At 60.7% G+C, this 23,405-nt stretch overlaps 2 protein-coding genes across 4 annotated transcripts; one reads left to right on the top strand and one right to left on the bottom strand.

Annotated features, from left to right (window-relative positions):
- MAPK8IP1 (mitogen-activated protein kinase 8 interacting protein 1) lies at window positions 1-19,628 on the top strand (the record flags this gene model as incomplete). 3 transcript variants are annotated; one of them, XM_079707875.1, is made up of 12 exons in its annotated part: window positions 1-101; window positions 12,089-12,194; window positions 14,212-14,550; window positions 16,105-16,186; window positions 16,489-17,301; window positions 17,468-17,543; window positions 18,024-18,196; window positions 18,430-18,539; window positions 18,642-18,758; window positions 18,853-18,923; window positions 19,043-19,141; window positions 19,502-19,628. In XM_079707875.1, 12 exons carry the CDS (start codon window positions 1-3, stop codon window positions 19,572-19,574), a joined length of 2,160 nt encoding a protein of 719 aa, XP_079564001.1. In that variant the 3' UTR covers window positions 19,575-19,628. The 3 variants fall into 3 exon arrangements, with proteins under 3 accessions (XP_079564001.1, XP_079564003.1, XP_079564002.1); XM_079707877.1 differs by lacking the exon at window positions 1-101 and adding an exon at window positions 10,847-10,917 and having other exon boundaries at window positions 14,320-14,550; XM_079707876.1 differs by lacking the exon at window positions 1-101 and adding an exon at window positions 10,847-10,917.
- Window positions 19,629-20,424: 796 nt separating this feature from the next.
- FREY1 (Frey regulator of sperm-oocyte fusion 1) lies at window positions 20,425-21,692 on the bottom strand. Its single transcript, XM_079707878.1, has 3 exons — window positions 21,008-21,692; window positions 20,749-20,822; window positions 20,425-20,554 (listed from the first exon to the last, which is right to left on the bottom strand). The coding sequence occupies exons 1-3, from the start codon at window positions 21,109-21,111 to the stop codon at window positions 20,433-20,435; spliced, it is 300 nt and encodes a 99-aa protein (XP_079564004.1). The 5' UTR covers window positions 21,112-21,692; the 3' UTR covers window positions 20,425-20,432.
- Window positions 21,693-23,405: the final 1,713 nt, after the last annotated feature.

The following is a 23,405-nucleotide window of genomic DNA, read 5'->3' as shown; positions in this document are numbered from 1 at the left end:
ATGGCGGAGCGAGAGAGCGGCGGCCTGGGCGGGGGGGCCGCGTCCCCGCCTGCCGCCTCCCCGTTCCTGGGGCTGCACATCGCGTCGCCGCCCAATTTCAGGTGAGAAACTCCGGCCGCCGCGACCCGCCCTTCGGCCAGGATTGACCTGCCCGGGCTCCCTCACCCCCGCGCCTCCAGCTCACACACTCCAGACCCCGGAACGAGAGGGCGGTGTGGGGATGGGGTCTCTTCCCGAGACAGAGCCCCCAGAGCCCCCCCTCAGCCTCAGGTCCAGACTGATGGCCGCTGCATATCCGTGGTGCGGCTGCCTCCGCCATTCCGCGTCCTAGGCGAGGAGATCGTGAGCTGGAATTGGAGGAGTGGGCGCGGAGGCCGCCTTCTCCCCGACGTTGGGCTGCGGCGAGGCCTGGCGTGTGCGTTGAGATCCCGGAGGAGGCAGGCCGTCTGGGGCTTTGCCTGTGCCCAGTCAGAAGGCTTCTGAATAGAGATGAGAGCAGGCCGGGGTGCCCCGCGGGTCCCAGTTTCTTGGGGCGACCGACAGCCTTGGTGCAGGAAGGAGGGAGTCGCAGGCCCCTCCCCCAGTCCTGCCTGGTCAGAGAGGCCCAACTCCCAGGCCTGGCGTGGCCAGGACCCTCCGTGGACTGGGGCAAGCCCTGACCTGGTCAGGTGTGTGCAGGTGCAGAAGGCCCAACCCCGAGATCCTAGGCCCGGCTGTGGGAGAGAGGGAGTCTGGTTTGGAGCACCCAGGAGTAGCCAGGGGTATTGGTGGGATGGTTCCTGCTGGGGTAGCTACCCAGGACCCCGATCTGAGCTCCTCCTTCACCTCTCTCCCTGCCCCCATCTGGTGTTAAGCAGTTGGGAGGTGGAGTTCAGAGAGTGGCAGAGGGTGTTGTGGGAGAAGGGGTGAACGTCCCTCCCTCCTAACCCGGCCGGTTGGAGAGGAGGAAGAGGAGGGTGTCACTGCTCCAGAGCCTCCGAGAAAGAGAACTAGGCATTCCCCATTGTTTCTCCAGCTAATGAGCTGGCGCCTTCCCTTCTCCTGGGGCCCCCACCCCAGCCAGGCCCCATCTGGGCTCTGGCGCCAGCCCCTCTTCAGAGCAAGGGGTTGCTGGCTCCCCGGCCCTCAGGTGGGCGGGGACCCCTGGGAATCTCTAATGGCATCATCAGGACTAGAAACCCCCCCCCAAGGCCCTGAGCTGAGCTGGAAGAGACCAGAGGGAGGGGACCAGATGGAGGAGGCCAATCCTGAAGGCTCCAGGGCCGGGGGCTTTGGGGTTAGTGCCTCAGAGTAAGGGGGCTGAGGTCTGAGACTGACCCCACTGACATGAAACACCGCCTCGACGCAAACGCTGCCTCCCTTCCAGGAGACCCCTCTGTGGTGGGAGAGCATTGAGCTTAGACAGGCCTGGCTTCAAATCCTAGCTGCACCACTTTCTAGCTGTGTGACCTGGGCAGCTTCTTGTCTTTTCTGAATCCCATCTGTTAGGTGAGCTAATTAATATTGATTCCTTAATGTACATCAAAGTGGGCGCTCAACAAGTGTCAGCCCTCCACACCAGCGGGCATTTAGATAGCTCATTACGGCTCAAAGCGTGTTCCCTGTGCTGGCTCAGGTCACCCTCACAACCACCCTGGGCATGGGCATGAGCCTGCCCATTTTATAGATGAGGAGACTGAGGTTCAGGAAGGCAGGGTGGCTTGCCCGAGGACCCCAAGGGGGTCAGAGCCTGAGACTGCACTGGAACCGGGGTCTGCATGTTCACTCCACTCTACCTCCGGGCCCTGCCTCTGGCCCAGAGGACAGCTTGGCTTCCCCTACCGGCTACCCCATCCGCAGGTGACAGTGCTTTCCGTTCCGCCCCATCCCTGGCAGGCAGGTTACCATGGACGCCTTAGGGAGAGGAGCTGACGAGGCGGGCCAGCCAGTGAGTGTGTCCAGCCCTGGCCCGGTGGGCGAGAGTGGCAGTACGCCAAGGCCGAGGCGTGGGCCGGCCTCCAGGACACCTCGGCCTGGCCGCGCGTGGGAATAATAAGGGCAGTGTCTCAGGCCCTGAGGGGCCCGCCGCGCCGGCTCCCCGTCCCGCCTCTCACAGTTCTCAGACCGGCTGGTGTAACCCCTGGTGGGGACCGCTCTCCTGTGGCTCTGGCCTGGGTTTCAATCCTGGCTCGGTCCTCTTAGCCGCATGCCAGGAGTGGGTGCTGAACGGCCTGAGTCTCTGTTTCTCCTCCATGACGCCGACTTTGGCCCCTGCTCAGGGCGGTCCTAAGACTTGGATGAGACAACACGTCCTGAGTGTTTCAAGGGCTGTGAAGAGCTGCGTTCACGTAGGGCTGTTCTTATTGTTGTTATTATTGTGTATGTGTGTGTGTGCGTGCGCGCGCGCGCGTGCCCCCAGCACCACTGTCAGCTTCCAGAAGGCAAAAGGAGTCAATACCTAAACTTTGGTTTGCCCAATGCCCAGCACAGAGTAGGTGCCCAATAATGCCTTAGCGGTTTCTTATTGAATTCAAGATAAACTTGGAGGGTTCAGAGGAGAACAGTGCACACCGTCAGAGAATAATGCCGTACACGCCGCCGCCGCTTTGGGAGGCCCTCCCTTTGCCCAGCTGCCAATCTCAGCACTTTCTGTGCAAGAGCGCCTAGTCCTGCCCAGAACCACGTAAACAGAGTGTTATTGTTATCCCCACTTTGCAGATGAAGAAACTGAGGCACGAAGAGGTTAGATAAGTGGCAGAGCTGGGGTTTGAGCGCAGTCTGAGTTCAGAGCCACCCTGGAAAGAGAGGGCCTGGAGTAAAAACAACGGAGGGGAGTTTGTGGAGCGGGACGCATGGTGTGGATTTGGGAGGGTGGCGAGCGTTTGTTCGTTGATAGTTGGTTTAAATAAACATGTCCTTTTTTTTTTTTTTTTTCCTGATTGTAGAAATGCTCCAACCAGTTACTAGTAGTTATCTTTGGCTCTGGTGTCAGGGGAGGGATTTTTCACTTACTTCACATACTTCTGTATTTTTTGACTTCTTATTTTTACCACCAGCATAGGTTACTTCTGTAACTTACAAAATAATAAAAGAAAATTGAACATGAAAGTGATACATGTTCATTTTAAGGAAATTCCGTGAGAGAATTTAGAAACTTAGCAACGGATGCCTTGAGCTGGGTGGTGGGACGTAGGAGGGGGACAGTGGGACGTAGGAGGGGGACAGTGGGACAGACCACATGGGAGGCTCGTGGGGAGTAAAGGGAGCAGCTGCCCTGGGTGTGTGGAAGGGGAGTGCGGGTGAGAAGGACCTTAGAGGTCAGCTCGTCCAGCCCATTCTCCTCCCCTTTTACTTAGAAGGAGACAGAGAGGGTGAGTGGCTTCCCGAGAACACACAACAGCAAGTTGCAGCAGAGCTGGGGCAGCACCGGGCCTCAGGACTCCTTGTGTGGCGGTGGTGTTCTTGCCTCCACACCGCCTGGGGGGTGAGAGACAAGGGCCCTCCCTACTCATCTGTTCACAAGGTGCTATGCACTCAGCGTTCCTTCGTTCATTCAACAAGTACTTGTGGGAATTCCGTGGCCGTCCAGTGGTTAGGACTCCGTGCTCTCATTGCCGAGGGCCTGGGTTCGATCCCTGGTCAGGGAACTAAAATCCCGTAAGCCATGCAGCACAGCCCCCCGAAAAACCTACAAGTGCTTGCACTTTGCCAGGCACACTGAGACACTCCAGAGCCACTGACAGGGGCCTGGCCCATCGTGCAGATGTGTGGTCAGTGTAGTCAGAAAGACAGACAGACAAGGCCTTACCAGACAGGCGGTAGGTGTGCTGTGACTCAGGTCAGGGGCCTGGAGGAGCCCTGGGTCAGGGAAGGGTCAGCTCCGCCCAGGCCTGGTGGGCGAGTCAGTGTCACCCAAGAGGAGGAAGGGTGAAGAGGGAAGAGAAGAGGGAGGGAGCGGCCCGGGCGGAGGGCTCAAGGCAGGAGCGAGCCAGCAGGGTGTGTGACACCTGGTCTTGCACAAGTGCTGAGAGAGGGCGGGCGTGCAGGAACGAGAAGGTCGTGTTGGGACCCTGGCCTGTGCACCTGCAAGCAGGGGCAGCCAGCAGAGGTTCAGGGAATGACGGCATCAGATGGTATCTCGGGGGCTTCCCTGGTGGCGCAGTGGTCAAGAATCCCCCTGCCAATGCAGGGGACACGGGTTCGAGCCCTGGTCCGGGAAGATCCCACATGCCACGGAGCAACTAAGCCTGTGTGCCACAACTACTGAGCCTGCGCTCTAGAGCCCGCAAGCCACAACTACTGAGCCCATGCGCCACAACTACTGAAGCCCACGTGCCTAGAGCCCGTGCTCCGCAACAAGAGAAGCCACCGCAATGAGAAACCCGTGCACTGCAACGAAGAGTAGCCCCCGCTTGCCGCAACTAGAGAAAGCCCACGCCCAGCAACAAAGAACCAGTGCAGCCAAAAATAAATTAATTTAAAAAAAAGATGGTATCTCAGCTGCCAGGTAGAGAGTGGACAGGGAGGCTGGGAGACTGCTGGGAGACTGGCCATCCTGTGGGTGAGGAGGAGGAACAGGGGAGGATGTAAGGGAGATTCAGAGGGTAGCTTAACCCACTTTTGAAGGACCTGGTGTGAGGGGGGAGGAGAGACAGGAGTCCAGGATGATGCTAGGTCCCGAGGGAGGGGGTGCCTTGCAGGAGGTGAGAGGTTTGGCGGGCGGGGTGGTGACGTCACTCGGAGGCCTGCTGAATCTGAGCTTGGCGATCACTGGGGGAGCCAATTGGAGGGTTCAAGCAGGCAGTTGGTTTGGGGTCTGGAGCTCAAAGGAGAGGATGGGGCTGGGGCCAAAGACCCTGGGAGTCTCCACTTAGAGAGTGCGCCATGGCCTGAAGCCTCAGGGAGAGCGTCGCACCCAGAGGGACAGAGAGAAGGGTGAGGCGGGGGGCCAGCCACGTTTTGGGGCGGGGGGGATGAAGAGCTGCGGCTGCCGCGGCCACTGCGCCCCAGCCCCAGGCCCCGGGCAGTGCCCCGGCCAGCTGCGATGAACCTCCAGTTCAGGGACAGAACGTGGACTCGCCTCACACAGCGGCTGCGGCCAGGGCAGGGTTTCAACCCCCCTTGGATGTCAGAGCCTTACATTTGGTCTCTGGATCCCTGGGGCCCCAGTGGATCCCACAGGTTGGTTCCCTGGCCCCGTCCCCACTCCCGGGGCTCTTGCCCATCCTGGGTGCCATCTCTGGCCCCTGACCCCGCTCTTGGATTCGTTCAGGAAATCTCTAGGAGCATCGACCGTGGACCTTGCCTCATCCGGCCCCAGATGGTCTCTTGGAACACCCGGGGCCTGGGTCAACCAGCACTGCCTCTAGTAGGCATTTATTTAGTGCCTACAGGGTACAGGGCCTTGGGTCGCATGCCCTCAGGAAACCCAGCTCTGTGAGGGACCAGAGCCAGGCCCGGGAGGCGGCTGGTGGGAGGTGTGACCCAGCGAGGACTAGGAGAGGAGACCCCCCAGATCCCAGCACATCTCACAGCCGTGTTTTCTCAGTGTTTCTTCCTGCGTGTGAATCATCACGTGGAGCCATAAGGTGACACGTTCTGTCTTCTGCTCATTGCATTAGTTGCCATTTTCTACATTAATACACAGACTTTATTTATTTATTTGGCTGCGTCGGGTCTCAGTTGTGACACGCGGGCTCAGTAGTTGCGGCGCACGGGCTTAGTTGCCCCGCGGCATGTGGGATCTTAGTTCCCCAACCAGGGATCGAACCCGCGTCCCCTGCATTGGAAGCCGGATTCTTAACCACTGGACCACCAGGGAAGACCCAGTCCACAGACTTCATAACGTTCATCCCAAAGGAGAGTTCTACACCCTCTGCTGTTTGCCGTTACCAGGACACACATCCTTGTGTATAAAGGTCTTTCCCTGGGTGGGATTATTTTCTCAGGATAGTTTCCTGAAAGTCGAGTCACCAGATCCCAGGGTTCTTGCTCCATATCAACACCACGGTGTTTAAACAGATGAGACACATGATAACCCCAAGTAAGGGTTTTCTCCTGAGACTTGTTTCATGGGTTGGTTTCAGTTTTCAGTGAAGATGACCTCAGTGTGGACACAGTTGAGAAGGGAATTCCAGACCAGAGGAACAAACCCAGCCTGACCCCAAGGTCCACCCAGAGCTGGGGGTGGGATGGAGAGAGGGCTCTGAGGATGACGCTGGGCCTGGCTCGCCCCCATTCCAGCCAGTGCCACCTTCCCCGAGGCCTCCACATCCCACCCCAGACCCTGATGCAGGTGAGGGGTGGGGACACAGGAAGTTGAGTTGAAAGGGGAACTGACATAAAGATTTCCAAGGGCGAAATCTAGAAAGACCTGGGGACACCAGTGGTTCATTCATTCAACAACGTTCATTAAGTACCTGTCGTATCAGGCACCACCCATTGTTGGTCAAGAGAGACACGATCCTGCCCTCAGGGATGGACTGCCTCCAAGGGGTAAAATTACAGTGACCCAGGACACCAGCAAGAGGGACCCAGCCCATAGCAGGGCTCTTCGGTTGAGGGGGGTGGGCAATGATCTAGGCCAGAGGGGAAAGGAGGGGCCACAAGTGAGAATTTTGGCCCCTTTCCCTAAGGGTTGGGGGAAGCTGTTAGGTTTCTGAGCTGGGGAGGGGTGACAAGAACAGATTTGCATTTCAAATGTTGGTTTTGGGGGGTTTTTTTGTGTTTTTTTCTGCTGTATGCGGGCCACTCACTGCTGTGGCCTCTCCCGTTGCGGAGCACAGGCTCCGGACGCCCAGGCTCAGCGGCCATGGCTCACGGGCCCAGCCGCTCTGCGGCATGTGGGATCTTCCCGGACCGGGGCACGAACCCGTGTCCCCTGCATAGGCAGGCGGACTCTCAACCACTGCGCCACCAGGGAAGCCCCAAATGTTGGTTTTGGTGGCCCCTCAGAGAATGGCCTGTAGGGGAGCCTGAGGGAAGTGGGGAAGCTGCTTAGAGTAGGGCAGCCTGGGCACGTGTCCGAGAGCCCACTGGGCAGCTCTGCTCAGCACTCAGAAGGCAACAGAGAGACAGGCTGGACCCTTGGACCACAGATGCCCCCTGTCATGAGAGGGGCCCGTGAGACACCATGGTCAGGACCCAAGGTCACTCAGCTGGCATCCTTACCTCACTCCAGGAGGAGAGCCAGGAACAGGAAGACAAGAATGGCCTCTGAGCAACCAGATGCCTGGCTCTGATTGGCCTTGCTCAGCTAAAGCCTCAGCACTTTACCACTTAACCCTCACTTCGCATGCACCTCTGACTCCACCTACTACTGGGTTGAAACAGCAGATTAGAAAGAGCTGCTGTAGGTGGAAGGAGGCGAACAGGGAGATGTGACAGCACATGGCAAGGGAAAAGGCCATGACATGAACATCGGAACACCAGAGGCTTGTCTGTTCATTTAGGGGAGCTCGGCTCAGGGAAGGGGAGCCTGAGGATGGCATGTTCAGAATGCAGTGAGGGGCCAGCTCAGCCAGAGGAAGGGACTGGGGCACCGGAGTGGGAGGCGATGAGGGTAACGCGGAAGAGGGGGCCTGGAATATAAAGATAGACGTCAAAGGTCAGGGGGGTCTCCAGAGATCAAACCCATGGCATCGAGTCGCCAAATGCTAATGTGTATGAGACCTCAGGAACCATCTCACCGGAATGGGCAAGCAGGTCTGATTGATCAGCAGCGGCTGCCTCCAAAGGGCTGGGGTCTCCGGATCTAGAGGTGGCCTCGTGGTGCTCAGGGCTCAGGTCTCTATGGGGAAGGTGGATCAGTGGGTTCAGGAGGGAACCTCCCTCCTTCCTTCCTTCCTTCCCTCCCCTCCTCCCTCTTCCCTTCCATCTTTTCCTTCCTCCTCATAGTTGCCCTTCTTGAGCTTGGAGGGACCAAGGGTCTGTTTAGTTTTCCCTCCATGAAGGGTATCCCAGGGCTTCGGCTGAGAGACCCAGAACACCTGGTGTCTGGAAAAGCAGGAGGAAAGGGCAGGGCTAGGGCTGGGGCTGGGGCTGGGGGCTGGGAGGTGGGGGGAGTATGACTTGCAAAGGGGACTCCATAATCAGTAAAGCCTCTTGATCCTTGGTTGTGACCTCCTGACAGCACCTTGCAATTCACAAACACTGCACTCAGTTAAGTTTACCAGCACCCAGATATGGGGGGGGCTCATTTTATATATGGGGAAACTGCAGACCTATGGCATCTTAAGTCGGAGCCTTAGTGCTCCTCATCTGTAAAATGGACAGAATAAAAACCCTCTTCCAAGGCTGGAGTGAGGATGAAGGGAGATGCAGAGCATAAAGAAGATTGGTGGTCAGGGCACAGCAGCTGCTCAGGAGACGGGGCGCCTGCTTCTCATAAGCGAAGGAATCAGGATTTGATCTCAGGCCTCCTGCCTCTGAGCCTGATATGGCGGCCATTCTACCATCTTGCCTGGCTTATGAGAAAAAAATAAGATTAAGGAGCTCCCTTAACCCACCCCATCAGAGCCAGGGATCAAGTGCAGGCTGCTTTTTTTTTTTTTTTTTTTTTTTGGCTGTGCCGCGCTTGCATGCAGAATCCTAGTTCCCCAGCCAGGGATCGAACCCATGCCCCCTGCAGTGGAAACTCAGAGTCCTAACCGCTGGACCACCAGGGAAGCCCCAAGTGCAGGCTTTTGAGCCCCAGCCCAGTGCTCTTTCCACCACTGCCCTCAGTTAACCTCATTCCTCATCTGATAACAGCTGATACAGCGGTCCCTGCCTGCCCCCAGACCTGCTGTCCCAGGAAGTGGGAATATCGGGTGATGCTGAGATCAGGTGTGTAGAGATGAGCTGAGAAGCCCCAGCCCAGGTCCAAGCCAGACCCTGCAGGTCTGCCCTGAACACTTTGGTCTGAGAGGAGCCCGTGGGGGCTGAGGTTGTCCTTGACGGACATGTAGCAGACACGCACTGGGTGCCTGGTGTATGCAAGATGACCTCACCAGCTCTGCCCTCCAGACCTCACTGGGAGGGAGGGGACCTTTATTCACCACCGGCTGGGTGCAGGGTGGGGGCAGGGTGTGAGCTCCATCTACCTTTGGAGCCTCCTGGGAGGGGAGGGAGGGCGTCTGATGCAGGCCTCGTCCTGTCTGCTCCCCAGCACTGCCTCGCCTCCACGCAGAGGGTGACGCCAGTCACAAGCAAGGGGAATGACAGGGGACCAGTGAGTGCTGCCCGGAGGGCTGTAAGGCACTGACACAGGGGGCCAGGAGGGCTTCCTGGAGGAGCAGGCTTAACTGAGCCTTCTACCAACAAGCACAGGTTGAGAGCCTGCCATGTGCTCCATCCAAGCGCTGGGTTAGACACTGGGGAGGCGGGTGCCAGAGGCAGGCAGTCACGCTCAGAGCTGCAGATCTTGAATGCCAGGCCAAGGAGTCGGCCACTAGCAGGGAATCTTGGAGGGTTTTGAGTGGGGGGCAAAAGGGTGGCATTTCGGACAGCTCCTCCTGATAGTGGCAGGTGGGGTGGGACGGTGCTGGCATGGGGAAACTGAGGCAGGCAGGCCAGCGCGGAGGTCTGGGACTGCAGAGGCAGGAGCTAGACCAGGCTGGGCTGTGAGGACGAGGAGATGCAGGTGTGTGCAGAGGTCACCGGCAGAGCAGGGGGTGTCTGAGGGCACCTCCGGGTTAGACACCCAGTGGTCCTGCAGCTGCCTGGTGCTGACTGAGTCCCAGGAGTGACTTCTCTGTGACTGGCCAGGCAGCCAGTGTGTATATTAACCATTTGCTTAGTGCCCGCCACTGGGTTCTCATCCCAGGGCCAGAGATGCCGCCCTGTGCCAGACTGAGCAGGGCTGCTCTGGCTTCTGGGCTGGGCTGTCCTCCCCACCCTACCCCTACTTCCACACCACACCCTCCCCCAGCCCTGGGAACCTACCACCCTCGGGCTCCAGGTCAGGAGAGGCCTTAAAGAGCACAATGTCCATCCAGCTCGGCGCCCCCCACACACACCGCTGTTTCTCCAGGGACCTTCCAGCTTCTGCTTGCGCCACAACACCCCGCAGTGCCAGGAGGCTCATTAGCTCCCAAGCTGCCTTTCCTGCCCTGCTGTGAGATATCCACATATGATCTGGCCTTAGCCCTGGCTGTGGCGCCTCCGGTGCCCACAGGCACTTCCTGGATGGGTACTGAAGGATGGAGCCCTGGGGAGGGGGCATCTAGGTGGGCAATAGAGGCAGCCCAGACCCACCCCAGGCAGCACTGTGTGAAGGCTGCCTGGGCCCACAGAAACCTCCCTGATGAGGTATGGGGGTGAGCGAATAGCTGTGCGGATGGGGCGTCCATTTGTGGAGGATTTTGGAAGCCCCTCCATCTTGCTACCAGGAGCCCTAATTGTGGTGCTGGCCCTTTAAAGCAGATCAGGGGCTGGCTTTTGCGGGGAAACATCCCAGATTTCTGCCGTCTGCTTACAAGCCTGGGCCAGGGAGGGGGGCCACCCCAGCCCCCGACAGGGGCATTGGAAGGGCAGGTGGAGCCGTGGCATCGATTGCAGTAACCTGATCCCGCGGCGGGGGGAGGGGGGCGGGGGAGGCTGACGGCAGCGGCAGCGCGAAGGGCCAGGGGAGGAAGCTGCCTGCAGCTGAGGGTTGGCTGGGAAGAGCTGGGACCGGGGCCGGGTCGGCAGCCGCTGCCTCTTCTCCCAGCCCATCTATTTTTAATGAGCTCCCCAGCCTTCTGCAGCGGGCTGGACTCAGAAAGGCAGGCCCAGGCGGTGGAGGCCCGAGGCCCCAGCCCTGCCCCGAGCCCTGGCACCTCCACCCTTCTGGGCATGAGAGGGCGGCCCCGGGACCCCGCAGCCCCCCAGCCGGGCTGGGCTGTCCATGCAGCTGGTGCTGAAGATGGATTCCAGCCCAGACAATGACAGCTGGTTGGAGGACCAGTGGGAGAGCTGGTAGGGGTCTGGGGACCGGTGTGGGGGAGGGGAAGTACTGGGGCAGCTCCATTGAGCTCCGGGTCTCCGTTTGGTCTGGTTGAGGTGAGAGGCAGAGGGTGTGGCCTCCTAGGATCCCCCTGGGGCTGAGCCCCCCACCTCTCCTGGGTGACCTTGGACTAGTGCGTCTCCATTCTCTATGCCTCCGTCTCTTGGTCTTACTGAAGAAAAGACTCAGAATTCTCCCCAACTTCATTAGCAGAATTCTCCCAATGTCCCACCCACACCAAACCGGGTAGGGTCCCCGGGGCTGGGGCTGAGCAGGTGAGGGGACCAGCAGGCACCTCAGGGGCTGGCACAGTCCTGCAGTCTGGGGTTGGGGCCCAGGGTTGGCCTGGGTGGAGAGGGTTCTAACACAGCCAGTTAGTGTTCCCTCCTGAAGTGCTTTGATCTGCTTCCTGCGTTCAGGACACCTCCAGCTGTCCCTGCCCCCAGCTGGGCAGCCTCCTGTTCAGGGCCCACATGCCAGGCAAGAGGATTTTGTGTTCGAATTGATGAGACCAAGAACACAGAACAGGGGCATGGTCTCTCCTAGAAGAGGCTGAAACTAGACTGACACCAGACTCCCCTGCACTTGCTCCCAGGGCTTACGAGGCGTGGGACTTCCTGGGCTGGGGACATGGAGCACTCCTCGGAGGCTGGGGTGGGGCCTCTGCCAGCCCCTTGGGTTTTGTCACTGCCGTGCACAGGGAGCCCCCCTCCAGGCATCCCTTGGAGTCTCTTCTCAACTCTCTGCCTCTTCCATGGGTGAACTGGCCTTGGCACCTGCCTTGACCCTGGGAGCCGTTTCTCTGGCAGAGCCAAGGCTCTGACCAGCTGGGCCTTCTAGGCATGGCCTCCTGATTGGCAGCAGGGTGGACAATTCCCAGCTGGGAAGAGCTGGGGTAACCTGGAGCCTCCCCTTCCACTGCCACCCTAGGAGGCCTGCCTTTTGACATGGGCCCAAAACTCTTTCCCTGCCCATTCAGTACCCCTTGCCCTGGCACAGGTGGACCCCAGGTCCCATCCTCTGGGGGTTGTGATCTGCCTTCGAGGGGCTGCCCCTTGGAAGAGGTACTAGGGAGGCATCAGGGGGCCTCGCCCGCTGGCAGCAATCCCCTGAGTGGTAACTTTGGCTTCTTGTCCCCACCAGGCTCACCCATGACATCAGCCTGGAGGAGTTTGAGGATGAAGACCTCTCCGAGATCACCGATGAGTGCGGCATCAGCCTGCAGTGCAAAGACACCCTGTCCTTACGGGTAAGGGTGGGCTCTCGGGAGCCCCTGAGTGGGGTGGCAGGATGGGTAGGGACAGGACTGAAGGTGTCCCCATATCTAGAGGGGCTTTCGGGGTCTGTGTGGCACCCTCATTAAATGAAATAACATGCAGGAAACATCCAGTACAGTGCTTGGCACATCTTGAGTGCTCAGATTCTTAATTAATTAATTAATTAATTATTTTGCCAGGGGCTAAGGCAGGAGATAGCTCCTTCAACTGCCCACAAGAAGGGAGAGAGCAGGAAGTCTTGAGGCCTAGGACAGCAGCAGTTAGGGCCAGAATTAAGGGAAGCCTCAGGACTACCCTAAATCCTTTGCAAAGCTGCCTCGGCAGAGGGGCTGAGGCAGAGCAGGGTGGATTCTGGTGGAATCTGCAGTGATTTGGGGCAGGAAAAAAGAGCCAGGGCACTCCCTTGGTTACCACTGCACCAAACATACCACACAGCCTCGAAGATCCTCTCTGGCCCACCGTCCTAAAGGTCCCTCTAGAAGGTTAATCCAGCATTGCTGCTGCTTTGGGCCCCATGGCTTTGTCATAGGACAGATGGTTCTCTCAGCTCCCAAAGTTCTGAATCCTGCCAGGAGGTCCCCAGCATCTGGAGAGACTGAGTCAGATAAGGATCCCTCTATGTCTTTTTTCTTTTTTTAATTGGAGTATGATTGCCTTACAATGTTGTGTTAGTTTCTGCTGTGCAATGAAGTGAATCGGCTATATGTATACCTATATCCCCTCCCTCTTGGGCCTCCCTCCCACCCCCCCACCCCCCCCCAGGAAGAAGGGGCCAGGAGATAGATGGAAGGCAAGTGCGGAGCTAGGTTGCAGAGCCCAGAGCTTCTCTCAGCCCCCAGGAGGGTGGGTAGCCGAAGTAGACATGGTGTTGGCAGAATGGTTAGCAAAGGAGAGCTGCCGTGTGAGCTGGGATGGGGTGCCTCTATGTTGACCTCCTTTTGCCCCCAGAGATTCTGTAAGTTCTGCCAGGCAAGAGGAAACCAAGGCGTGGGGCTAACCCTCCAGTACCCTGTACTCCAACCTGCCACCCTCTGGCCAGGCCAGGAAGGGCTGGAGGCAGAGGCCACTGATTCTGGACTAACATAGCTTCTCGAAGGTCATACCCCTGTTCCGGACTCCCACTTGCACAAGCAGAGCCTTGGAGAGGGCGGTCCTTGCAACGAGCAGGACCCTGAGGCAGTACTAGCTCGGGGCGTACCCTGTGGGGCCTTAGACAAGCTCCAGGGGGCCATCAGGTACTCTTGCCAGTGAGTCCTCCCCTCTCTGGGAAGCGGGGAGACAGTTAACTGGTGGGGGAATTGGAGAGTCAGAGAATCTGTCCAAGGTGCCAGGGAGTTAATGGTAGAGCTGGAACTAGAACGGGGCCCTGAACGGGGCTCTCAAAGTTAGGCTGGCCTGAGAGAAAACCTCAGGTTGGAGGGGCCTCAGCCTGAGGACCGAGGAAGGTGGGGATGCCACTGCCTCGTCCAGGTGCCTGCCACTTGCTCCTCTCCCTCAGCATCCCTCTTCCAGTCGCGCTCAGGTCCTCCTGTCCGCACTGAGGCCCTCCAGGCTGAGACTGTTTCCTCAGTTTTCCTCCCTGCCCCCTTCAAAACCCCGTCCCCATCCCTTGTGGGGCCCGAACTCCTCGGCGACCCTGCGTCCCCATGGCAACAGCGGTGACCTCACTCTGGGCTCGGCTTACTACCCGGGTGAGGTCACTGGCCGTTGCCAAGGGAACGGGAGGGTGCAAAGAGTCGGGAAGGGGGGACCGTGGGGAGGGGAGAAGTGTGGACTGCAAAAGGCGCCGCCTGACGTGGGGAGGAGGCGGCCTCACGCATTCTCGAAGGCGCGGGAGAGCACGGTCCTCTCGCGGGGCTCCTGCTCCTTTCCCTCTGTCCCCCTCTTTGCGGCCGCGGAATGGACTCGCCCGCGCGGGGGGCGGTGCGCGGCGGCCTTTGGCCCCGCCCCTTCCCCGCCCCCTGACGCCCCTCTGTCCGCGCCCAGCAGCCCCCACGCGCCGGGCTGCTGTCTGGGGGCGGCGGCGGCGGCGGCGGCGGCGGCGGCGGTGGCGGTGGCGGCGGTGGGGGGAGCCGGCTGCAGGCCGAGATGCTGCAGATGGACCTGATCGACGCGGCGGGGGACACTCCCGGCGCTGAGGACGACGAAGAGGAGGACGAGGAGGAGCGTGCGGCGCGGCGGCCGGGAGCGGACCCGCCTGAGGCGGAGCCCCACCAGGAGACGGCGCCCCGCGGCCAGGGTCAGGGCCAGGGCCCGGGCGGCGGGGACACGTACCGGCCCAAGCGGCCCACCACGCTCAACCTCTTCCCGCAGGTGCCGCGGTCTCAGGTGAGGAGCTAGCGGCTTGGGGGCGGGGCTTAGGGGGCGGTGCCCCGGGGCAGGGCCCCGGGAGGTCTTCGGGGCGCCGGGCGTCTCAGGGTCCAGGCCCGGACGGGCCGGGGAGCAGGAAGGGCTGCGGGAGAGTCACTTGCCAGTTCGGAGGAGGGAGAAGTCTCGGGCCTGCTGACACCTACCGTAGCTTCCCACGGGGGAGGTCCCTGGGGAGGTGGTCGCTGAGGGCAAGTAGAGTCTGTCCTAAGTGAGAAGGGCCGAGCGGGGCTGGCTGGGTTTGGAGCCTTGAGAGGAGAGGCTGAAAGAATGAAAGGGCTGAGAGGGGCAGTGGAAGGATGCGGGTGAAGAGAGAAGTAGGGAAGTAAGAGAACAGGGCTTTGAGGGGTTGCAAGGGTGTGGGGTTCCCGGTGAAGGTGGGGCAGAAGCGGGGCCTGAAGAAAAAGGCATGTGAAGTGGTCGGGTCGGGGGAAAGTCATGGGAAATTGTGAAGAGCTGGGGATGGGGACCAGCAGCCAGTTTGAAATGTGGGCAGCTGGGGATTCCCAGAAGGCAGGGAAGAGAAATGGGAGGTGGAGCTGCTTGGCTGAGTTGGGGGCCTAGGGCCCCTGGACTGGGTGGCTGGATGCCAAGGAGGGTTGAATAGGGTGGGGGAGAGCCGGCTGCGGCCCATTGTCTTCCAGGCCCAGTCGGGAGAGGTACAGAGGAGCGGCTCAGGGAGCTGGGGCTGCTGGTGGAGGGTGCAGGGGCTGCAGGGAAAGGATCGGTCCCTTTCCCAGGATCCTCTCGGGTGGGTTTTGGCAGCCAGACTCATGCATGCGAGAGCCTGTGTGTCCTCAGGGGAGGGGGCTAAGTTGTGTGCAGGGGGCCTTGTATGTAGGCATCGTGGAGGGGGTCCCAGGGGGCTGAGAATGTGGGGTGGGTGGCCCCGACATCCAGGAAAGAGGCCTCTGACAACTACATCTGTCACTCCTCTGTCACGTGCTCTTGGGGGGGTGGGGAAACCATGTTCTGGATTCGTCGTTTGTATGATTCATCCCAGTCCCCCAAGCCAGGGGAGCTGCTGGGGAGAGCCTTCCTCCTGGCTCTCCTAGCATGTCCCTGCCCCTTCCCTAGGCCATAGCTTCCTGAGCTCCAGGGGAGTTGGGCTGGAAGTGGGCATCTTCCTTGTAAACCCTCCATGTCTGAGACTGGGGGTCTGGCTCTGCCCCTGGATGGCTCTTGCTTCTCCCCTCCACCCCCCACTCACCACCATTCGCACTGGCCATCACCACCTTTGTTGAGGCTGATGAGAGCATCTCCCTGAGGGGTGGCCAGCTTCCCTGAGCCAAGGGGGTGGCCTGTCTCTCACCAATAGCCCTGGCTGGGAGGGCTGTGACTTGCCACCCTTTCCGCCTGCTCCAGAGGGTTGGGGGTGAGGCCCTTGGTAAGTATTAAGGGGTGGGGGGAGCAGCAAATGGCCTAGGGATGGCCTGATGGGGGCAGGGCCAGGGCCTCCCTGTGCCGGGCACTGTTGAGCGCTGCTGTCACAAGGGCCTTTTGTTCCCTGCACAGGACACACTGAATAATAATTCCCTGGGCAAGAAGCACAGTTGGCAGGATCGGGTGTCGAGATCATCCTCACCGCTGAAGACAGGTGAGTCGCGACCCTTTCCCTTACCTGGACCTCCACGTGCCCTCAGTCCCCACTGCAGAGAGCAAACCAGCAGTCTCCAGCCTGCTGGGTAGAGGTGAGCTGCCTGTCCCATAGGCCTGAGCAGGCCCAGCCACTGTCGGCTGTGGCTGGAGTGAGAGGACTGGCCTCAGAGCCTGCCGTAGGCCTACTGTCCCGGAGGCTCTATCCTGGTATCTGTATCCACATGCTGAGTGGAGGGCGCAGGTAGCCTCGGAGTCAGGGGCGAGGCACCTGCCTTCAGCACTGCCCTGCCTGCTCTCCAGGGGAGCAGACACCTCCACATGAGCACATCTGCCTGAGCGATGAGCTGCCGCCCCCAAGCAGCCCCGCCCCCACCAAGGATCGAGGCACCTCCACCGAGAGCCCTTGCCGCCGAAGCGCTGCCACCCAGATGGCACCTCCCGGTGGCCCCCCTGCTGCCCCACCGGCTGGCCGGGGCCATTCGCATCGAGACCGCATCCACTACCAGGCGGACGTGCGGCTGGAGGCCACCGAGGAGATCTACCTGACACCAGTGCAGAGGCCCCCAGACCCTGCAGAGCCCAACTCCGCCTTCCTGCCGCCAGCTGAGAGCCGGATGTCGGTCAGCTCCGACCCAGACCCTGCCGCTTACCCCGCAACTGCAGGGCGGCCACACCCCTCCATCAGCGAGGAGGACGAGGGCTTCGACTGCTTGTCGTCCCCCGAGCGGGCTGAGCTGCCAGGTGGAGGATGGCGGGGGAGCCTGGGCGAGCCGCCGCCGCCTCCACGGGCCTCGTTGAGCTCGGACACCAGCGCCCTGTCCTACGACTCGGTCAAGTACACGCTGGTGGTGGATGAGCACGCACAGCTGGAGCTGGTGAGCCTGCGGCCATGCTTCGGCGACTACAGCGACGAGAGCGACTCGGCCACCGTCTACGACAACTGCGCCTCTGCCTCCTCCCCCTACGAGTCGGCCATTGGGGAGGAGTACGAGGAGGCCCCCCGGCCTCGGCCCCCCGCCTGCCTCTCTGAGGACTCCACGCCTGACGAACCCGATGTCCACTTCTCCAAGAAGTTCCTGAACGTCTTCATGAGCGGCCGCTCTCGCTCCTCCAGTAAGTCGGCAGCAGGGAGCCGTGTGGGGACCGGGGTGAGGGTGTCCCCGGGAGGTGGCCTCAGGTCCATCTGGTTCAAGGCGTTAGGACCGAGCGCTCTACCTGCCCCGCGAGCCTCACCCGGATCCGGGGCCACCCTCTCCTAGCCCGCCCCCCTCATCTACAGGTGCGGAGTCCTTCGGGCTCTTCTCCTGCGTCATCAACGGGGAGGAGCAGGAACAGAGCCACCGGGCCGTGTTCCGGTAGGAGCCCCAGGTGGACGGCGTCCACCCTCTAGGAACTCGGAGCTCAGGGACGGAGTGGATGATTTCGGAGCAGTGTGTTGTGCTGCCCAGAGCCCAGGACTGAGCACCTCGTCTGGCCAGGGCAGGGGCCCAGGAGGGTGCCCAACAGAGACACCTGACCACACACAAAACCCACTACCCCTCACCCTCCTCCATGTGGAAATACTCGCTTCCCGTGACCTCTCACAGTTTATCAGTGGCCCTGGTCACTTGCTCCCTTGGCTGCGAGTTCCTCCACGGCAGATGCATGTCTGATTGACCTTGGTCTCCCCCCCACCCCCCACCCCCGGGGAGTGACAGGCACATGGGACGCTGTGCAAACGTTTATTGAACCAGCGATGCTGACGCAACCCCCTGACCCCAGAGCAGGGTGGGGAGTAGACGGCTGGCTGGAGGGGCCTGGGTGGTGGATTCCTCACAGGCCCTTGTTGGGGACAGGTTTGTGCCTCGACATGAAGACGAACTTGAGCTGGAAGTGGATGACCCTCTGCTGGTGGAGTTGCAGGCTGAGGACTACTGGTATGAGGCCTACAACATGCGCACGGGTGCCCGGGGCATCTTTCCTGCCTACTATGCCATCGAGGTCACCAAGGAGCCTGAACATATGGCAGGTAGTGTTCCTTCCCCCCACCTGGTGCCACTGGGCCCCCCATCTGCCCTGCCCCCATTTGCTGCCGGGCGGACCTGTGCTTCAGATCTCAACCACCCAGGGAGGGGGCCGGGCAGTGGTGACTTCAGGTCCATTTCACAATCGAGAAAAGTGAGGCCCAGCCAAGCCGGGGCAGCCCTGGGTGGTGCATCCTCTGCTGGGTCTGCCACTCCTCACTCCACGCTTGCTTTCCAGCCCTGACCAAAAACAGCGACTGGGTGGACCAGTTCCGGGTGAAGTTCCTGGGCTCAGTCCAGGTTCCCTATCACAAGGGCAATGATGTCCTTTGTGCTGCTATGCAAAAGGTACCTGCTCCGCTGGGGAGGGTGCCCACCCCTGGCCCGGTGCCCGTCCTCTCCTGGGGAGAGGGCCACCCAGCACCTGATGTTCCCATCCCTCACCCACAGATTGCCACCACCCGCCGGCTCACCGTGCACTTTAACCCGCCCTCCAGCTGCGTCCTAGAGATCAGCGTGCGGGGCGTGAAGATAGGTGTCAAGGCTGACGACTCCCAGGAGGCCAAGGTGACTGCCCCGGCCTGGCCCCACTCTCCCGCCAGACCTCCAACCTGTGCCCCTGCAGGCTGATGACCACTCTCTTCTCTCCTCCCTCCTGTAGGGGAATAAATGTAGCCACTTTTTCCAGTTAAAAAACATCTCTTTCTGCGGATACCATCCAAAGAACAACAAGTAAGAACGCGAAGGGGAGGAGGTCAAGGCGTGGGTGGTGGTTCAGGGCGTGGGTCCACGCGTGCGCCTGAGGGTTCTGAGCCCCCATCCCGCCCAGACAGAGTGCTGTCCTCCCACAGGTATTTTGGGTTCATCACCAAGCACCCTGCTGACCACCGGTTTGCCTGCCATGTCTTTGTGTCTGAAGAATCCACCAAAGCCCTGGCAGAATCCGTGGGGTATGTGTGTGTGTCCTGCCAAGCACCCAGCCCTGTAGCCAGCCCCGGTCTCAGGCCCCGAGCACGTTCCCCATGCTCGGCAGCATCCCTCAGTCCTCCTCGGCGCTCAGCATGGCGTCCTTGGGTCACAGTGGCCTGGAGAGAGGGCTGGGTGGTCCTGAGGTGCAAACTTCTTAGTTGCTGGGCCCTTTCTTCAGTTGAAATCTCACTGAGGAAACACTGTGTGCAAAGAACAGAGCTGAGCAGCTCTGGCTGGGGGAGGCGCAGCCCCATCCGGGTACCCCGAGGCTCCAGTGTGAAGGCCCTGGGTCGAGACCCTGTTCCTCCCCAGTCATTCTGGTGTGTCTGCCTGCCTCCTAGGAGAGCGTTCCAGCAGTTCTACAAGCAGTTCGTGGAGTACACCTGTCCCACAGAAGATATCTACCTGGAGTAGCAGCGCTGCCTTGCCCTCTGCATCCCCTGGGCCCTGGGGCCAGCGCCAGGACTGCTGGCTGCTGACAGGACATGGCACTGCTTGAGGAGGGGCACCTGCCACTACCAGAGGATGGGAAAGTGGGGGGCTGCTGGCTGAGGGTGGGGGAGGGTGGGGGTTATGGGGAGAGGCAAGTGCAGTTTATCGTAATATATGGGATCAGATTCATCTATGGAGGACGGAGCGGGCTGCCCAAGGATTGGCAGGGAGTGGGGCTGGGGGGTGGTATTAAGCCTCTGGCCAGGAAGGTTGCCCATCCTCGGAGCGGAGGGTTCTCTCCCACCTTGGGCCTCCCTCACTTTCCCTGCCAGGGCCTCTGGGCCTCTACAAAGCTCACACCACCTGCGAGTACCCAGCCCACCCCCGCCCCCAGCTCCCAAGCCCAACCGAAGGGCCCTGAGCTCAGCCACCTCCCGAGGGCTTTGCAGCAAGGAAACGGCAGCAGGCAGGGGTGCAGTCCCTGTCCCCAGCCCTGCCACTTGTGTGGCCTCTGGATGGCTCCTACCACCAGCCTCACGGGCATGCCGGCCCCTGGCAGGGGTGCGGCCTCACAGGGAGGGAGAGCGCCACAGCGGGGCCCCGCCTCAACAGGAAAAGGCAGCTTCCGGCCCGGGCCCGCCAGGCCCCTTGGCTGCTTTGGCAGTAGCCCCCATCTCGGCCCTGTTATGCTGGCCACAACTATTAAAGTGCCATTTCCTGTCGGGACCGCAGCGGGTCTCATCTGCTCGTCTACTGGGACCCCCTCCCTTGCCCAGTTCGTTTCCAACCCAGGAAAGCCCAAGCCGTTGCTGCACAGAATAGCTTTATAAGGGGTTCCCGTCACAGGTGTGCATCGTAGTAATACTCAGCCACGTCCAGCCCGTCCCGCTTGCGCTGCTGGGCCTGGGAGAGAAGGGGGCGAGGCCCTCGTGGCCATGGGTGCTTGGGTCGCACCCCGTAGTCTAAGGAGAGAGAAGAGGGTACGAGTGGGAGGAAGAATCTTTTGTGTCCACTGAAGACATCCCCAGGCAGATGCCGTTTGGGACGAGAAGGCCCTCAGGCTGGACCTGGGTGCCCTCTCCTAGGGCATCTCTCCCCCACCAGGTAGGGCTGGGGGCAGAGGAGGGGAGGGGGTAGGGGGAGGAGGAGATCTTACCGTCCACCAGGCCAGAAAGTGGCTCCGAGAGTTCCAGGGGGGCTGAAAATTCCTCAGGAACAGATAGCTGAGGCCTGCGGGAGATGTGGGGTGCCCAGCCCTGGCCCCAAAGGCAAACCACCGCCTCCCAGCAGAGGGGGAAATGGGCCAGGGTGGGGACTGGGTGGACCCTTATGCCAGGAAGGGGCCACACTGCAGAGTACCCACCTTCCGGGCCCCTGGCCCTGTCGAGCCCTGACCTCGTGTCCCCAGGAGTTACCTTAGCGGCTCGGGGCGGAGGAGTGCAGCCGCCAGGATGAGGCTGAGGAGGCGGCGGCTCAGCGCGGCCCTGGGGTACAGAGCCCCCAGCATGGCGAGAACCATCTTCGACTTGGGTCCCTGCTCCAGGATTCTGCCCGCCCCTCCCCCGGCAGAAGGGCGGAATCTGCTGCCAACTCCCAGGGCCACCTCACAAAGGGAGCCCGTTCCGGGCTGGTCAGCACCAGCGCTAGGCTGGAAACCTCCACGCTGAGGTTGGTGGTTTGATTTTACTGAGGCTATGGACCCGCAGGGGCCACACCACACCGTGTTCCTGCCATCACTGGTTACGGGCACAGGTCTCAGTTCGGACCCTGACCTCGCCTCTTGCTAGGCGGACACATCACTTCATCTCTGTGGGCCTCGGCTTTCTCACCTGTGAGGCAAGGTACACACGTGTGTGCCTAGGGACTGGCACACAGGAGGCCCTGAGCAGAGGTCACAGTCACTGAAGCCTCACCACCCGGAGTCCCCACCTCCCGCCCCCACCACCACCCCACCTCTCCCTCCCGTGCCTCCACAATCCCAGGAAGGTCCTGCCAGCTAAAGGGCCCAGAGCAGGCCACTGAGCAGAGCCTGCTTTGAGGGCCTTCCCCACGCCGCTCCCCGCAGCTTAGAACAGCCTGGCCCCGGGACACCACAGGCCCTGCCACCACCCCTGAGGCTGACAGGGATTTCAGGTTAGGTGGCAAAGCCTGGGACCTGGTCGCCTCAAGCATAAGCTTCCCAAGGGCAGGGACTACAGGAAGCCCAGTACTTGACACCCCGTGGGTGCTCAGTAAACACTTGTTGAATGAATAAATGCAGCGTGACGGTAGGCTGGAGACCGAGTCTCTTCACAGGCCTGCAGCAAGGCCGTGCGGCCCTCTGGTTCCTGCCCAGCTCCTGTTCACGTGGTGTGGACCTGGCTCACCTTCAAAGCCGCACACTGACTTCCCACTGACCACCCCCCTTTCTGTGTCCTGGACACAGCTGGCTCCCACAAGCCTGCTCAGCATCCTCTGTCCCCACCAAGGTTCCCCCCCACCCCTGACCCGGCCAGGAACCACAAGTTCCAGACACTCTGGCTCTGCCTAACTCCAAACCCCTCATTTCCTTGCCTCCGAGACGCCACCCTCTTCCTCTCTATCCACAACCAGTCGCCAAGGCCTGGCTAGGTTACACCAAAAGCCCTCTCCCCCTCCTGCCATTGTCTTCATTCAGCCCCATCCACTGTGGCAGGTCTCCAGCCACAGCGTCCTGCTCCATCTTCCACCCCTACTCACGGGCCACCCTGCACACCACCAGCGCTGAGATGGGCTTTGAAACAGGTCCCCTCCTCACCGCCTCCGAAAGGCAGGTCCGAGTTTCTTGCCTGGTATTCGACGGCCCAGTGGATTTGGCCCTGACCTCCCCCTCCAACCTCATACCCTCGGCTTCCGCCGACTCCCCTCCGCTCCAGCAGGGGCTTCACCCCACTGCGACACTACACGTGCTGTTTCTGCACAGGCAGCCTCTGCTCCCAGTCTGCCCAGTGACCAACAGATGAAGTTTTACCAGTTTAAAAGCCTGCTTAAATGCAGGGTTCCCTGACCAGCGTACCCCCCGGCTGGTCCCGGCGGGCAGGCAGCCCCACTTGCGCAGCTCCAATCTGACCAGTTTCCCTGCACGCTTCCACCTACTGCAACAACCCAGGGCACTGATGCGTCCACACATCTGTCTCCTCTACCGTCAAGAATGAGGGCAAGGAGCTGGGCCTGACTCACTTCTGAACACACATCACAAGGCCCAGAGCCCACTACACGGCAAATGCCCAGCAACGCCTGCTAGGCAACCCAAGGTCATGGGTCTCGAGCGATGACCACCTGAAGGCTCAGTACCTTCATCCCCGGGCCCAGGACCTGAGTGTGGCTTCTCAAGAGGCACTTGGAGAAAGCAGTCAGGGAAGGGCCGGCCCCTCCCGGGGTGTCTGGGAGGAGCTGAGGCAGAGCCAACACAGTGCAGATGGAGCCCTCTTAGAACCTAAGTGGCTGCCCGTCTGGCTAGAAATGCGAGCAGGAGCGTGTGGTCTGCTCACAGCACAAAGGCAGCAAAGGCTGAGGAAGGGGGAAGACCAGGCAGAAAGAGCAGCTGCACCATCCAAACCCCTCTCCCATCCCCAGCAGCATGCATGGCTCCATGCAGGCCTGGCCACCAGGGAAAACATGGGGGAGACCCCAGCTCATACCGTGTGAACCTGCAGCCAGCTTTCCCCGGAGCCTCTCGGGCTCCCATCCCTGCCAACCTTACCACCGCCCCAGTGTCAGCCCCAATGCTGGCTGGTGCCTGACGCTCCTTTCCCACAGCAGAACAGCCTTTTGCTCTCAAGCAGGGGTTCAGGA

The sequence above is a fragment of the Hyperoodon ampullatus genome, assembly GCF_949752795.1.
Source record: "Hyperoodon ampullatus genome assembly, chromosome: 7".
In the NCBI taxonomy this organism is placed as follows: Eukaryota; Metazoa; Chordata; class Mammalia; order Artiodactyla; family Ziphiidae; genus Hyperoodon; species Hyperoodon ampullatus.
This window is presented reverse-complemented; position numbering and strand designations above follow the sequence as displayed.

Excerpts from the sequence above, each read along its gene's own strand:
- FREY1 (XM_079707878.1), bottom strand. The coding sequence starts at position 21,111 with ATGGTTCTCGCCATGCTGGGGGCTCTGTACCCCAGGGCCGCGCTGAGC. Across the intron at positions 20,823-21,007 it reads CTCCGCCCCGAGCCGCTAAG|GCCTCAGCTATCTGTTCCTG; the intron begins GTAACTCCTGGG and ends CATCTCCCGCAG. Across the intron at positions 20,555-20,748 it reads ACTTTCTGGCCTGGTGGACG|ACTACGGGGTGCGACCCAAG; the intron begins GTAAGATCTCCT and ends CTCTCTCCTTAG.